Source organism: Leucopleurus acutus (genome assembly GCF_964270905.1).
Source record: "Leucopleurus acutus genome assembly, chromosome: 7".
In the NCBI taxonomy this organism is placed as follows: domain Eukaryota; kingdom Metazoa; phylum Chordata; class Mammalia; order Artiodactyla; family Delphinidae; genus Leucopleurus; species Leucopleurus acutus.
Genome location: NC_139150.1, coordinates 24,020,602 through 24,036,576, shown reverse-complemented (window position 1 = coordinate 24,036,576; position 15,975 = coordinate 24,020,602). Strand labels below are relative to the sequence as shown.

The following is a 15,975-nucleotide window of genomic DNA, read 5'->3' as shown; positions in this document are numbered from 1 at the left end:
TATAAGACACTGATGAAAGAAATTAAAGATACAAATAGATGGAGAGATATACCATGTTCTTGGATTTGAAGAATCAACATTGTGAAAATGACTCTACTACCCAAAGCAATCTACAGATTCAATGAAAACTCTATCAAACTACCAGTGGCATTTTTCACAGAACTAGAACAAAAATTTTCACAATTTGTATGGAAACACAAAAGACCCCGAATAGCCAAAGCAATCCTGAGAGAGAAAAATGGAGCTGGAGGAATCAGGCTCCCTGACTTCAGATTATACTACAAAGCTACAGTAATCAAGACAGTATGGTATTGGCACAAAAACAGAAATATAGATCAATGGAACAGGATAGAAAGCCCAGAGATAAACCCACGTACATATGGTCACCTTATTTTTGATAAAGGAGGCAAGAGTACACAGTGGAGAAAAGACAGCCTCTTCAATAAGTGGTGCTGGGAAAACTGGACAGCTACATGTAAAAGAATGAAAACTCCCTAACACCCTACACAAAAATAAAATCAAAATGGATTAAAGACCTAAATGTAAGGCCAGACACTATAAAACTCGTAGAGGAAAACACAGGCAGAACACTCTATGACATAAATCACAGCAAGATCCTTTTTGACCCACCTCCCAGAGAAATGGAAATAAAAACAAAAATAAACAAATGGGACCTAATGAAACTTCAAAGCTTTTGCACAGCAAAGGAAACCATAAACAAGACAAAAAGACAACCCTCAGAATAGGAGAAAATATTTGCAAATGAAGCAACTGACAAAGGATTAATCTCCAAAATATACAAGCAGCTCATGCAGCTCAATATCAAAAAAAACAAACAACCCAATCCAAAAATAGGCAGAAGACCTAAATAGACATTTCTGCAAAGAAGACATACAGATGGCCAAGAAGCACATGAAAAGCTGCTCAACACCACTAATCATTAGAGAAATGCAAATCAAAACTACAATGAGGTATCACTTCACACCGGTCAGAATGGCCATCATCAAAAAATCTACAAACAATAAATGCTGGAGAGGGTGTGAAGAAAAGGGAACCCTCCTACACTGTTGGTGGGAATGTAAATTGATACAGCCACTATGGAGAACGGTATGGAGGTTCCTTAAAAAACTAAAAACAGAACTACCATACGACCCAGCAATCCCACTACTGGGCATACACTCTGAGAAAACCATAATTCAAAAAGAGTCATAGGGCTTCCCTGGTGGCGCAGTGGTTGGGAGTCCGCCTGCCGATGCAGGGGACACGGGTTCATGCCCCGGTCCGGGAAGATCCCACATGCCGTGGAGCAGCTGGGCCCGTGAGCCATGGCCGCTGGGCCTGCACGTCCGGAGCCTGTGCTCAGCAATGAGAGAGGCCACAACAGTGAGAGGCCCACGTACCGCAAAAAAAAAAAAAAAAAAAAAAAAAAGTCATGTACCACAGTGTTCATTGCAGCTCTATTTACAATAGCCAGGACATGGAAGCAACCTAAGTGTCCATCAACAGATGGATGGATAAAGAAGATGTGGCACATATATACAATGGAATATTACTCAGCCATAGAAAGAAACGAAATTGAGTTATTTGTAGTGAGGTGGATGGACCTAGAGTCTGTCATACAGAGTGAAGTAAGTCAGAAAGAGAAAAACAAATACCGTATGCTAACACATATATATGGAATCTAAAAAAAATGGTCATGAAGAGCCTAGGGGCAAGACGGGAATAAAGACACAGATCTACTAGAGAAGGGACTTGAGGATACGGGGAGAGGGGGAAGGGTAAGCTGGGACAAACTGAGAGAGTGGCATGGACATATATACACTACCAAACGTAAAACAGATAGCTAGTGGGAAGCAGCCGCATAGCACAGGGTGATCAGCTCAGTGCTTTGTGACCACCTAGAGGAGTGGGATAGGGAAGGTGGGAGGGACACGCAAGAGGGAGGGGATATGGGGATATATGTATACCTATAGCTGATTCACTTTGTTATACAGCAGAAACTAACACAACAATGTAAAGCAATTAAACTCCAATAAAGATGTTTTTAAAAAAATGATGTGATTCTCTAAGAACTGAACACATGATGTATGCTAAGGAGCAGGGACAATAAACGTAGAAAAGTTAAGCCGGACCCAGGTTACAGAAGGCTGCGAACAGCCAGCGAGAGCTACCCACAGCAGTGGCTGGTGGGCAGGCAGGGGGTTCGGGCCTTGATGATCATCCTGTGAAAGAGCAGAACACCAGCCATGGACACCCCTCTCCACTCCTTCTGCAGCCAACAGGCCTAGCGCAGTGCTTTACAAAGCAGGTTCTAGAAACCACCATTCCACTGATGGAGATAAACACACCACCAACAGAAGTGGTGGGGGAAGCCAGCTTTTCTTATGGTGGGAAGGTTGTCCAACAGTCAAATGATTTGCGGAAACACTGGATTTAAAAAAATAAAACATGTGTCTTCCTTGAAGGATTTTTCAGCACTTTTGGCATCCCAGCGGGCACCATAAGATGCAAGAAGGGAATGAAGGACGCAGCATTTCCCAAACATGTGACCAAGACATCCTTTTCCTGGGGGCACACCTCCAGGGACTCATGTTCCCTGGGCCTAGAACACACTTGGACAAAAAATGGCCTCACTTGAGTGCCCCCGAGAGGCTGTGTTTGACCACCCAGAAACTTAGAACGTATATCCCTGCTGCTTGCCAGTGTACAAGGTTAAGAAAAACAGGCAGCTCAGATGACCAAGAGGAAGCAGGGGTCAGGGGAGAAGGCTCTCCTCTTACTGTTTTCTCAAAAAAACATGTACTGCTGTTATTTCTTCCAAACCTGATTATAAGTGCAATGACTGCTCAGTGTGGAAAATGTAGACACTTTAAGAAGTATGACATGAAAACCTTTAAAAGCAATAGCTCACCTGGTAATTATGGACTTCAGGATTTGTTTTAGAGCTAAAAAAAAGAAAAGAAAAATTGTAATGTAACAGGTTGTAAAGCGGCATTATTACTGATTTATTTAACAGTTGTAAACTAATCCTAGGTGCTAGCTACTCTGTTAGCAACTTTTACAAATACTATTTCTTTTTGGTTACTAGCAGCTTAAATGAACATATAACTGGGGGAACCAAACAGCAGCTCTCATTCGTCACTTTAGAGCTCGCAAATAGAAACATGTAGGTAATATTCCAGACCCGTGCTTATAATGTTATATTTTGGTGGCAAAAAGGAGGTCCTTTCAGTTGGGCAAACTAAATAATTTTAGCTCCCATTCCAGGCCTGCCCTGGCATTGCTGGGTGGCCCACGGTACCGGGCAGCTCCAGTGATGCCCAGGGCTTCCTCCAGCTCAAGGGAGGGCCACCAGCCGCTTCTGAGCACACAGCACTGTGGGTCCCACCGCTCTCAACAATGCTGCCATGACGTGGCCACCGCTCTGGAATGTTCATTCCACATAAGGCTCTGTACTGGGAACTTCACATCTGTTATTATTTAATCCACACAACAAGGCTATGAGGTCAATAAATGTTACCACCTCATTTTATAGATAAAGGCACGGTTGCCTAACAGAGAAGTTAGGACACTCGCTAGCTAGTCCATGGCTGCACCGTGACCGGAATTGACATTTGCAAAACCCCTAGGCCAGTATCCTTTCCGCCAAGCCACGCTGGCTCTCTGAGAACCTGCAGAAAGGTTCCAGGCTCCTCATGCATGATCCTATTTTGATGGAATCTGAAGTATAACTACTCTGGTCAAAAGTATGGGTGGAGACGGTTGGTGCAAAACACAATGTATTTAATATGCAAGCTCGGCATCTGCCAGCAAAACCACAGCCCAACCCAGCACCATCATCGGGCTCAGCAGCTAGGGTGGCGTGTTCAAAACCAAGGTTTACTGCTCCTCCAGAAATGAGAGGAAAACATTTCATGGTTATGAGCCTTGCTTAGGGTCTAAATAAACCTGTGTTCCAGTTTTCTTAGAGGGCCAGTGCACAGAGCCAGGTTCTGGGCCAGATTCACCCCCGGCTGCATTTCACCAGGAGGGCGAAGTGTTCTGCAAGGTGCTATTTTCCTGGCATCACCTCTGCGCCCAGAGCACAGTTTCGTCCCCGGCTCCCATAGAAACCCTCCCCACCCCCAGGACCCCACAGGCTATGAAGAGCAACTGAACAGCTGCGAACAGTGGTTATTAGCTCATTTGTTCCTAAAGGGTATATTTACTGGGTGGTTTTTTGTGGGTGTGGTGGAGGTTTGTTGTTTTAGTTTATTTTGGTTCTCAATATATATAATCTCTCCTAGACGCTAAGAGGAAAATGTAATTTTATTAGGGGAAAACAAACAAGCAAAAGAATCACTTCCTTAGAGAGCAAAGGAAAGAAACGTAACTCACAAGCCCCTGAGAATTAAAAACAAGACATGCTGACAGGCATACTTTCAGCAACCCAGACGGAAGAGCCAGACATCTGACACCCAGCGAATGGCACTGCAAGCAGCGTCTGCCACCAGAGGGCCAGGCTGAGCTTCCAGCCGTGATACAACGGCCAGCTACGTTCTCCAGGACCTCGGGGTCCTTGGAGGTGTCTTGGAGCTGCCTGTGGGATGCGGGGGGTGGGTGAGCAGCAGGTGCCAGCCCTGCCCTCCCTGCTCGGTGTCACCCAGAGCAGTGCCGCTTTGGTCTGTTCTCTGTACTGGGCTTCCATGGCAGGTTTCTCCTAGTGGGTCAAAATCAAAAGCTACAAAATTTCGAAAAACACTTGATCTAGCCCAACCTCTTCGTTTTCAGATGAGAAAAAGGCCGCCCCAGAGCTGAGTTAAGAGAAATGCCAGGGCTGGGCGGGAGGCCTCCTGATGCCTCATCACTAACCCACTCCTCCACACGCCGCACTCTACCAACTGCGCAGGGCGTACAGCGCACCAAGATAGGCCGACCTCAAACACCACCCTCCCCGGTAGCCTGAGACCTGCGCCTGGGATGACCAGAGACTAACCAGATGGGGCTACCAGTGGCTGGAGCTTGGACACAAGGGCCGAAACAATTACATAGTCTGGGATTCTCTAGCATGACAGCTGTCCACTGAGGTTGAAACTCACATAAGAAAACAACTGTTTCAGGGAGAGAAAGAGAAGTACACACCAGGTGGGACAGTGTCCTCTTGGGCAGCACACGAGACTCGCCTGGGAGCTTTAAAACCACAGATGCCCAGGTCCTCACCCGGAGACTGATTCGATTAGTCTGGGGTGTGGCCTGGCTGAGGGTTTCAAAGCTCAACAGGTGATTCCAATGTCCAGGAAAGATCAAGGCCACCTGTGCTGGAGAAGGGGGTGGCCAACCACGCCCCATGGGCCGAACCTGGCCCACCTGCTTTTGTGAGTAAAGTTTAATCAGAACACGCCAGGAGTCGTTCATTTACATACTGTCTATGCTGCTTTCATGCTCCGGGGGCAGAGTGGAATGGTCCTGAGAGAGACAGCAGAGCCTGCGATGTCTAAAATATTTATGACCAGGCACTTTACAGAAAAAGTTTGTTGACACCGGTGCTAGAGTTTCAGTCTTGTGACAAGTTCTCTTCCTACAGGAATTTCACTGGGCGTTGATAAAGGTCTTCTACGTTGTATGACATGAAACCCGCACGTCACTGAGCGGATCCAGTTTTTGTTCTCGGGGAGCTTTTGCTCAAGAGCACGGCCTTTCTTTCCCATCACTGCCTGCAGTGCCGTTAGCACACTGTGCCACACACATTCCTATCACCTTTATCACCCACTGTTACAATACACAAAGCACAAAGCCACTCAAACAAAGCATCTGTGTTTTCCAAAAAAACAAACTGTCTTGGAACATTCTACTGTTTACTTATTGAAAGCCAGGCAGACGGTATAGCCAGGCAGCAGAAAAAGGGGGTGGAGAGGAAACCATCAGGTGCTTCACTCTGTGATTTAACTGTATTAAGGAAACAGTCAACATTGCAAACAAATACAGTAATTCGAGAGCAGAGCCATACCCAGACTCTGGGGGCGCTTACCAGAACTGAGCTGCTATCATCGGGTTGCTTGCTTTAAGGGAAAAACAGAAAAGTATGACACCTTAGAGAGCTTTACCACTTTTTACCATTTTTACCACTTGTTACCAATGCTCAGGGAAGAGGTTCCTGTGATCTCAGAGCAGTCCCAACCCCAGGAGGCAGAATCTTCATCTTGGCTACCTCTCCTTTCTGGAGGAAAAGTAAATCACCTCCCGCTGTGCCCCACCCTCCAATTCACTCAGAACATGCTCACTGAGCTAGTTCCCAGGGCCAGGAGTCCTAGGAGGCAGAGACAGACAGTCCCTGCTCTCAAGGAGCTCACAGTCTTGACACAGACAGAGACACAGGCGTGAAAGATCGAAGACAGGCTGAAATACAAGCAGTAACCTGTGCAGGGGAGCTCGGGGCAGACACCTCCGACTGGGTTCGGGGTGTGAGTCTGTGGAAGGGGCCATGGACAGAGGTAGAGCTTGTGTACCCAGACACCATTTCGTTTTTTGAAAAATGGAGCATGGAAGATCATTAATGGTTTCACAAAGATGCTGGAACTCTGGCTGGAGAAAATGTCAGTAAAATAAAGGAGGGAAAGAGGATGAAGACCAGGAAGGGAAGTGGAGGAGAAGCACAGAACCTGGAGTCTGGAAGAGCTCTAAGGCCACCTCGGGGCATCAAGCACCCTCCCCTCGGCAGCAGCCATACCGCGGCGCCTTTCCCTTTGTGCCTGACCACCTCCAAGGACTGGGCGCTCACTCTGTCAAGAGGGGGCACTATCTTTGGACGGCCCCACCAGCAAGTTCTTCCTTCAACCGGGGTGTCTCTGGGCAACTTTGACCCAACTGGCTACGTGCACAAGCATAATAATGCTCACCAGGGAGGTGAACACAGCCCTTGGGACAGAGAGCTTTCTCATCCCCCCACACCCCGGCCCCGCCCCATCACTCATCACTCCCAGTTCCTGCAACCAATCACCCTTCACGGACCTGTCACCCTCCCTGGACCCAGCCCCACCCTCTCAACCTCTGGTCTTTCTTGAAAGTGAGGCCACATTCCTTGGGCCCTGGGCAATTTTTCCCCCACGAAAGCAGCCAAGAATGGCTTTGGAGAGTTTCTGGCTGCCATGCTATTGTACCGTTGGTTCAAAAAGGAAGGAAACAGTGGGGAACACAAGGTTAAAGATTCTAGATGGGAAAGCACAGGTGCCAGGTCCCACAAAGGCCCACTAAGTCCTGAGTTATACAAGAAAAACATATGAAATGGCCAGTACAATGATATATGGGAGGGAACAAGAGTGGGGTGGGGAGGTGCAGAGGTCCTGCTATAAAAGAACAAGATAGTCCTGAATGGAGCAGCAATCAAGTGTGGACAAAGGAGAGCTAGGAGATGGGATCTGGAGGCCGGGTTTAAACAGAAACGAGCCCGGCTTGCTCATCTGCTGACTGAACCTGTAACTGGGCACCAGGCCTCATGCAGGTGTGAGGCCACAGTAGTAAATGACGGACGAAGCTCGGGGAGTTCGGGAAAGGGGTGGGGTGGGGAGGGCAAGCATCCTGGGGCCTGGCTAAATTCAAGGACACGGTGTGCTTGGATTGACTCTGGGCCCCGAGTCCAGTCTTTAATTAGTTCTGGTTCTGCTCTTAAGTGGTCAGAATTCTGGTTAGCGCGAGACTGATGTCCCCAATTGAAACTGGAAGATGGAGGGGAGAAGGGACTGTTCTTCCCTTCGAGACATGTCATCATCTTCCACGGGCGAGAAACATGTTTACCTATGATATCCCTAAGGTCCCAGGCCCAACAGAAGCAAAGAGGTACAAGAAAAGAAATATGGAAAAGGGGGAGAAGGAAATGAACACATCCAATGGGAAAGACTAAAGACAGCTGGATGGTGAGAGTAGCCTGATTCCCACCAAGAGAAGCCCACTGGGGTTTTGTCAAAAGCTTCAGAATGACAGAGAACAGCAGACAGTTCCTTCACGAACCGCTTCGCCAAACTCCTTGGGGCTTATTAACCAACTTAACCGTGATGTAAAATTCCAAGACAGAACGAAAAGCACACCACCTTTGAATGTCGAATGTCTCCGGGACGGATAGCGTTTACTAGGCTTCCTCTCGAAGGTGCTGGTTCTCCGTAACCTGGCGCCATGTGTAGCCTGGTATTCCGTCCGGCCACTGGAAAGCAAACATTTCACTGCATGCTACCAATATCAGAATGTCAGTACATTATACGTATTTGGAAGTGAACTTTTATTTCCAAGAGCTCCAATGTAAATTTCAACTTATCTCAAACTCATTTGGCAAAGACACACACTAAATTTAGCCTTCCGCTTGAAAATAAAATCACTGTTGCCAAATCCAGGCTGTATTATATTTCCGCCAAAGGACAAAACCTGCAATTTAGGTACCAGCCACTTGACTGCACAAAGCAAGCAGGTCTGGGTACTTGGAATATTTGACTAAGAGAACACTGATTCACACATAAAATACCTTTCCTAAAACGTATTAGGTAGACATTTAACTCTTTTAAAAGGCTGTTATCAATGACCACTTAACTAAACCTTGGCTTTCCCTGCTATGCCAAGAAAAACACTGCTGCTTTCACCAAGGCTCTCCATCAACCCAACGTCCAGCTACAGCTTCCAGGAGGCAATGCTGTCTTTGTCTGATCTATCACTGCCTCATTCCAGCCACCCTCAGCTTATGATTTATCACATGGAAGGAGCCACTTGCCACCTGCTTTGACTGCCTCCAAGGGGCAAACTCATCTCCAAACTCCCTTCCTTCTCACGCTGGGCTGGACCAAGTCCCACGGGAAACCCTGCCTGGGCAACCTCAACAGTGCGGTCCTGCTCACTTGGAGCACAGCAGACTTCAGCACACCGTGCAACGTCTCTGCCAGGCTTCGCAGTTATGACATCTTCCTTCCGTCCTTCCTTCGCAGGACCCACGAGTCGATTCTTTCTCAGAAAGGACTCGGTCCCCCCCACTCCCCTCTGCAGCATTTAAAAATACATTCAAACCAAGCGATTCTTTAAACACAAGTGCACGGACATTTCCGTGCACGGCAGAAAAATTTGAAATGAACAAATCGTTTGGCATCTTAAATAGAGTTCAAGGACATGCCATGTGTGAGAAGAGGTTATGAAACCATGTGAAGTTTTAGATCTTGTAACAGCAATTCTCAGATCTGTAAACACGCCTCAGGAATCGACCCTGGGAGTGCATTTAAAATGCACATTCCCAGGCCTTATTCATACAGCCACACGTGAGCCCCCATAGATTCTGATTACAAAGGCCTGAGATGTAGGTCCTAAATCCTCATTTTAAAAAAACACCCAGGGAGTTCTCGTGCACTTTGAGAGACATGCTCTTAGAAACGTAAGTAGAAATATATCGGAATAAACCTCTCTTTCTTCAGGGTCTTTTCAGATTCAAATATTCCTGAGCCCAGCCTGGGTCACTCACACACACAGTGACATCCGCTCTCATTCTTAATTGTCACCAAATTTCTTGATGTTGGCGTGTGACAGGCGATAGAGTAGTGGTTGAAATATAAGACATAAGACCCAGACAGCCTGGGGTTGAATCTCAGCTCTACCACTGACTGGCTGTGACTTTGGACAGATTATATACCCGCCCCCAGACCTAGTTCCCTTATTTGTACAATGGGTATAATCTGAGGGCCCATCTCATTGAGGCCATGGGGAGGATGACGAGTTGGTACATGAAAAGCCCTAGGGCAGTGTGGTCGACAGAGCTTTCCAAAACGACGCTCACGTTCTACATCAGCACGGCCCAATGTGGCAGCCATCCATCTCACTTGTACCGGGCACCTGAAGCGTGGTTAGTGAGACCAAGTACATTTTTAAATGTACTGAACATGAATTAATTTAGATAGCCACATGTAGCTGGCACCTACTGTATTAGACAGCACAGGTCCAGCTAAATGTCAGCTGTTAATAATTTTGTGATTATTAGCTTCATCTTATCCGTGAGGATGCGGAGGCTAGAAGAGCTCCGGCGACTCCACGAAAGGTCAGATGCTAAGAAAGAAGCAGGGGCAGGACGTCCAACCCAAGCCTCCAGATGCAGGTCCACTGCTCCTTTCACCAAAACATCACGGCTCCCCTCCTTCAAGACGCGTGACCGTGTTGTAAAGACGGTGCCTACCTGAACCTGAAGCGAGAGCCCAGTCTGATAAAGTCCGATCTGTTGGACTTGCTGTTTCCCGGCGTCCGCAGCCGGAAGAAGGCATGGTGCTCCACGGCGCACTTCCACAGATGCTTGCAGGTCCGGGCGCTGTCCAGGCGGAACACGAACGTGTGCTCCTGTTCCCGGCCCTCGGAGGTGAAGCACGGGGGTCCCGGTGAGCAGGGATTTGTAACACTGACTCAGGATGACTCACAGCAAGGCGGAGGGACGGAGGCAAGGCTTACCTGGTCATCGTCCTCCACCACCACCAGCGTCAATTTGCTCTTTTTAAAATCCATTTTGGTAATTTTGGGCCTGGCCAGAAAGAAAGCATTTTCAAAGCACAGTCTGCAGCAGTGCCGTCTACCCATCACACCGCCGTTTCCTTTCTACCGTTTAAGCTCAGATTTGCTCAAGGAATCACTCATTCACGTTAAGTGTGATTATCCAGAAGCGCCACTGCCATTTGTCAGACACCCACAAATGCAAGAGTACGTGTGTTTTAAAAATGAATCTGGGTGTTGCAAATATCCCTCGATAATCACCCATCACATATAATTCCACCACAAAATAGGAAAAGACATTTTTAATATAGGACAAAACTAAATTACCAAAAGAATAAGCCTATTTTGTTAGCTCCTTCAAAGATTAAAATGCCTGTCGGGGTCAGTCCAAGAGAATATTCACAGCCATCTCTTCCCTACAAATAAACGAAGGCACAGTCGGTAGAGGGTTCTAACAGGTCGTCACAGAGCAGAATGCAAAACAGTTTCCTCACCGCATTACTTAGTTTGCACATTGTTTACACGTTTTTCAGTCACCGGGAAAACCAATTACTTAAACGCACACGGTTCTTACCCTGACAACGTGCATGTCTACCCCATACATTTCCAGCCACTTCGCTTTATTCAGATAGGAGAGTTCCGCCTGGGCAGGGCTCTTTCCCCTTAGAAAAACCAACGAGACACATGTGAACTGCAACGCGTACACCCACACAAGCCTGAAGGGCACGGCCACATGAAGGGGTGCTTGGGGCAATTAAAGGGATGAGGGCTACCGATTTACATCAACACGACACGACCTCCAAGAACAGACTGTTCACTGAGCGGAAGGAGGACAGAGCAGGGCTTCTAATAGGAATGCTTAGGGAGACGACTCTGTGTGTGTAGATTCGTGCATGCGTGCGCGAAGGAGAAAGGCTGGAAGGATACACAGCTGGCTGCTCACAGCGGCTTCGTGCAGGAGGGAGCGTGGGTGGGGTGTGACAGGGACTGGGGCGAGACTCTACGCCCGCCCGCCCGTTTCTACGTTGTTGTTTCAATGGGATACGAGAATGTGCTACTGTCACCTTCCATCTGCAAAGGAGCCAGAATGGCTGCGGGACCACGGGAAACCATGCTCGGTTTCTGAGTCAAGAGTGAATGGGCACAGGCAGTGTTTGGGGAAGATGGGCCGGGCGGGAGGAGAGGCGGTGGCCCTGTTATCCAGGCATACAACTGCTAGACTAGGGTGACTAAGGGAGGAGAGAGGACAAAGCAAGAGAGAAGTGGCAGGGCTGGATTTAGCTGTGGTGACCACGTGTCCTGAAATACAACTCTGTACAACACATGGTCTCAAACATGAGTGTCCCTGTAAGGAACCCCAGGACACATTTCTAAAGGGTTTGCCCTAGCAGTCCAGGCCACGGACAGAGCCCCAGGCGTGTGGGACCGGGTGGGTCAAGGCAGCACCCCTCTGCCTTGGTTAGGAGGCCGGGATGGCCATGGCGTCCCTGGCTATGCGACGAGCAAATCGGGACCAGGCCCTGTACTTCAGAGGAAGAAACAGGAGTATGGCTTGGTTTTTACTGTACATCTCTGGAAAGAGAGATGTCCTGTGGGCCTTTCAAAAACAGGACTGAAGCACGGGAGGGAAAGAAGTGAAGAGCTGGAGCTGCGATTTTATAGTCATCAACAGAGCCACTCTGCCGTGAGATAAAAGAGTCTGACAAATGCTTACAAGTGACCAAATGCATACATCAGAATGTTAGATGGTAGCATCAAGGTACCTGCACTCTTTCCATCTCTGGAAGATATCAAATTCCATCGCTTCTGTCTGATTTGGAATGAACCGAAACTCAGACACAAGCTCTGGTGTATGTTCTGGAAGCTCGCACTCCCCAAGCTCGGCTGCAGGTTTCATAAAAGGGAGAAAACAGGAGACAGTGAATGCTTTTGGTTATTGCAGCACCAGGTCCAAAGGCACTTTGCCCGACTGTAAACAGCACAGGTACCCCCTCATGTATAACCAACTCCCCGCTTTCAGGAGGACTTAACTCCCACTCGGTCCCCACATGTACGTTCAGAGTTCCCACGAATCACTCCAATGCGCTCCCCACTGGGCCATACACCATCATCTATCTCAGTTATGACTGTCCCTCTCCCGACTTTCTCTGGCCCAGGGAGGCCCTGATTACATTTCCCCCACAAAATGGTAGTGCCTGAATTTGCAATAAAAGGCAACTGCAGGCAATGGGGACCCACCCAGAAACATCCATGTAACAAGGCTCTCGTTAAGGGTAGGTCTGAACAGCACTCCAGAGTCTGCAGTGCTGGAGAGGACCAATCAAGAATTCGGTACAGGCAGAAATCAGGGAGAAAAAATCAGGCAGGAGGGAGAAGGAAGGAGAGAGGAGTGAGGGAGGAGGGGGTGAGAAGGCCCCGGGAGCAACTGCGGCAACTCAGGCAGAAGCTGGGAGGGAGCCGGCTGTGCAGAAAGGAGCAGCGGCCACGCGGGCGATCCCAGCAAAAACGCCCGAAGCCGCCGCTTGGTCCTGGCTCTTGCCCAGTGCCCCTGGGAATGCAGGGCCCGAGGACACAGGGGGCCCATTCCTCCAGGACATGAATGAGAAAGCTCACTCTCTCCACTCGCCCCACCCTGGCAATGCAGGAGGCAGACCTCAGAAGGAAAAGGAATCCTCCAGGGGTTCCTCTGTACCTTGTTTGCTATGAACTCTAATTACCTCTGATACCTTGCTGCACAAAGTGTGGTCCGCAGACCAGCAGCGTGGGCCTGCTCACCATGCACAATCGCAGGCCCCACCCTGGATCTGCTGGAGCAAACCCACCACGTCCCCAGGAGGGTGGTGCACACGTTACTTTGAAAAGCACTGGTTTTCAAATGCGCCAGAATTGCCTGGAGGGCTCGTTCGAACACACGTTGCTGGCCCCCATCCCCGGAGGTTCTAAATCCATAGGTCTGGAATAAGGCCTGAAAACTTGCATTTCTAACAAGTTCCCAGGGGATGCTGACGCAGCCGATGCAGTATGTTCCCAGGGAACACACTCTGAGAATCACTGCTTAACACGACATCACACCAACCAGCCAGCAAATGACCGAACACCCCCAGTGACAGCAACTCACTATGGACCCAGCAGCCCTTTCCAGCGGCTTCTGAGCCCCAATCCCAGAGCCCACCTTTCAGGAAAGGGACTCCAGTTGGCTCGCAGGAGAAGAGGTTAAAATGTTCCTGTCCACAAAGAGGAAGCGGCAATACCATACTCGGAGGGGTGGTGGGAGGACTGCAGGAGACGGTGTCTGACACAGGGTGGGGACCTAGTGACTGTCCCCTCACCTGACTTCAGCCCCTCATCTGCAGCTCTCAACTGGACGGCACCCCTAATACCACCAGGTGGTCTGGGTCAGGATATGCAGCTGCTTGGTGCCTTGGGCAAAGTCACAGATGAAGATGGTGACATATTTGCCCAGAAAAGGTGAGGGCTGGGCTCCCAAGGCTGGGGGCCACGACTGACCTCTGACCAAGATGTCACCCTGAAGCTAGGGACCTAGTAAAGCTAGAAGGGCAGTCTGGGAAGAGATCTCCTTGATGTGAACCACACTGCACCCATGGGCCAAAGTGAGCCCTGTGTTTACTGGTGTGTCTGCACAAGACTGGATTAACTGTGCATCTGACATCATCAAGCACAGGAGGGAGAAGCCAATGACGAGGTTCCCCCGAGACCAGGCAAAGGGGACACTTTGCTGCCTGCCTTCCAAGAACCTGCCGGCAAGAGGACACTTTGCTCAGTCTTTGAACTCTGCAGCCAGAGTCCCAGCTGTGAAGGGTGTGGGGCGTGGTGGAAACAGCTCAGAGGCAGGAGGGCTTGACTACCAACTTGACCATATACTACCTGTGTGACCTGGGCAAGTCACTTCACTGTCCTGGGTCTCTGATGCCTTATCCACAAAAGGGAAACTGACAAAGATGAAACAAGATCATGGACACACAACAAATGACTATCCCATTCTTCTCCTCCCTTCTTCTTCTTTGTGCCTGAAATAATTTCCAAAGCAACCATAATATTAGTTCTCAAAGAGCAGAGCCTCCAAGCAGGGCCACTGCATCACAACTCATGAGGCATCAATTCAAGGACAACTGCAGCAAGACACATATTCAAGGCTCAAGCACGGGAAGAAGTACACAAGCTTTCACTGTGCAAACCCACAGAGGCTCTTAGCGATCATAGTCCAAGGCAAACCGGCTTCTTTGCGGCTGAACTAGAAGCATTTACTGATGGGCTGGGGGGAGGAGGGGACATGGAGAGACAATGTGACAAAAACTTCCCCATTTCTGTGTCCACATCTTCAGTTTGTCTTTGTACCTGACATAATGACTGCATCTTAAATTACACTAATGTTGTGGTTCCAACTCAGATAGGTAATTTCTCCAAGAAGGGCTCAAATGACAGCTGGTGTTCTTGTCTGCCTCGGCGGCAGGGCAAGGCAAATGGTTCTCCTAGAGCTGGGTGATGCCTTCACCACTGGGGGGCAGGCAGGGTAGTGACCTCTGTGCCTCATCGTCGTCTAATCATTTAGGACGTGTGCCAATGGCCTTAGGAAGAACCTCTCAGGTGGACTGACGGTCCCAGGTCTGACATGGGTGCTTTCATCCCATTAACTACACCCTGCCGTCTACTGCTGGGCCACCAAGCCTGACAGGATGACCTCCTGGCAGCTCAGAAACTCTAGGGTGGATGCAACTTGGCACGCTGGTGAAATACAGATTGGTCAAAGTGGACAGTCCATTTCCAAGTTCCCCAAGCCACTGCACATCGTTATGGCACTTTCACCATAAGGACCACTGTATCACAGGACCACTGTATCACATATGGATGTGAAGCACTTAGCATTGTATTTAGCACAGACGGTTACCTCCAACACAAGTACCTTCAGACCACATGGGCAGACTGCCCTTCAGCCAAAGTCCATTGGGGGGGGGGGCTCTTCAATTTCATTCTGCACTTACTGAGCACCTATTATATGCCAAGCCTCCACTAGATAATAAGCACTAAAGTGGTAGATGGACCTAGAGTCTGTCATACACAGTGAAGTAAGTCAGAAAGAGAAAAACAAATACAGCATGCTGACGCATATATATGGAATCTAAAAAAAAAAAAAAATGGTCTGAAGAACCTAGGGGCAGGACAGGAATAAAGATGCAGACGTAGAGAATGGACTTGAGGACATGGGGCGGGGTTGGGGGTGGAAGGGTAAGCTGGGACGAAGTGAAAGAATAGCATGGACATATATACACTACCAAAGGTAAAATAGATAGCTAGTGGGAAGCAGCTGCATCGCACAGGGAGATCAGCTCGGTGCTCTGTGACCACCTAGAGGGGTGGGATAGGGAGGGTGGGAGGGAGACGCAAGAGGGAGGGGATATGGGGATGTATGTATACATATAGCTGATTCACTTTGTTATACAGCAGCAACTAACAAAACAACGTAAAGCAATTATACTCCAA

The 15,975-nt window shown here is 48.8% G+C and overlaps 1 protein-coding gene across 7 annotated transcripts in view; it reads right to left on the bottom strand.

The window, feature by feature from the left end:
• Positions 1-15,975, bottom strand: part of EPB41L4B (erythrocyte membrane protein band 4.1 like 4B) — a gene marked incomplete at its 3' end in the record, with an annotated part of 141,151 nt that overhangs the window by 65,609 nt on the left and 59,567 nt on the right. For all 7 annotated transcript variants that reach the window (XM_082843588.1, XM_082843586.1, XM_082843591.1 and 4 more), the window contains exons 7-14: positions 12,240-12,360; positions 11,051-11,138; positions 10,804-10,892; positions 10,438-10,507; positions 10,172-10,341; positions 8,064-8,173; positions 6,008-6,038; positions 2,912-2,945 (exon numbers count right to left, since the gene is read on the bottom strand). In XM_082843588.1, coding sequence (XP_082699714.1) covers positions 2,912-2,945; positions 6,008-6,038; positions 8,064-8,173; positions 10,172-10,341; positions 10,438-10,507; positions 10,804-10,892; positions 11,051-11,138; positions 12,240-12,360 — 713 coding nt within the window. The remainder of the gene's footprint in view (positions 1-2,911; positions 2,946-6,007; positions 6,039-8,063; positions 8,174-10,171; positions 10,342-10,437; positions 10,508-10,803; positions 10,893-11,050; positions 11,139-12,239; positions 12,361-15,975) is intronic.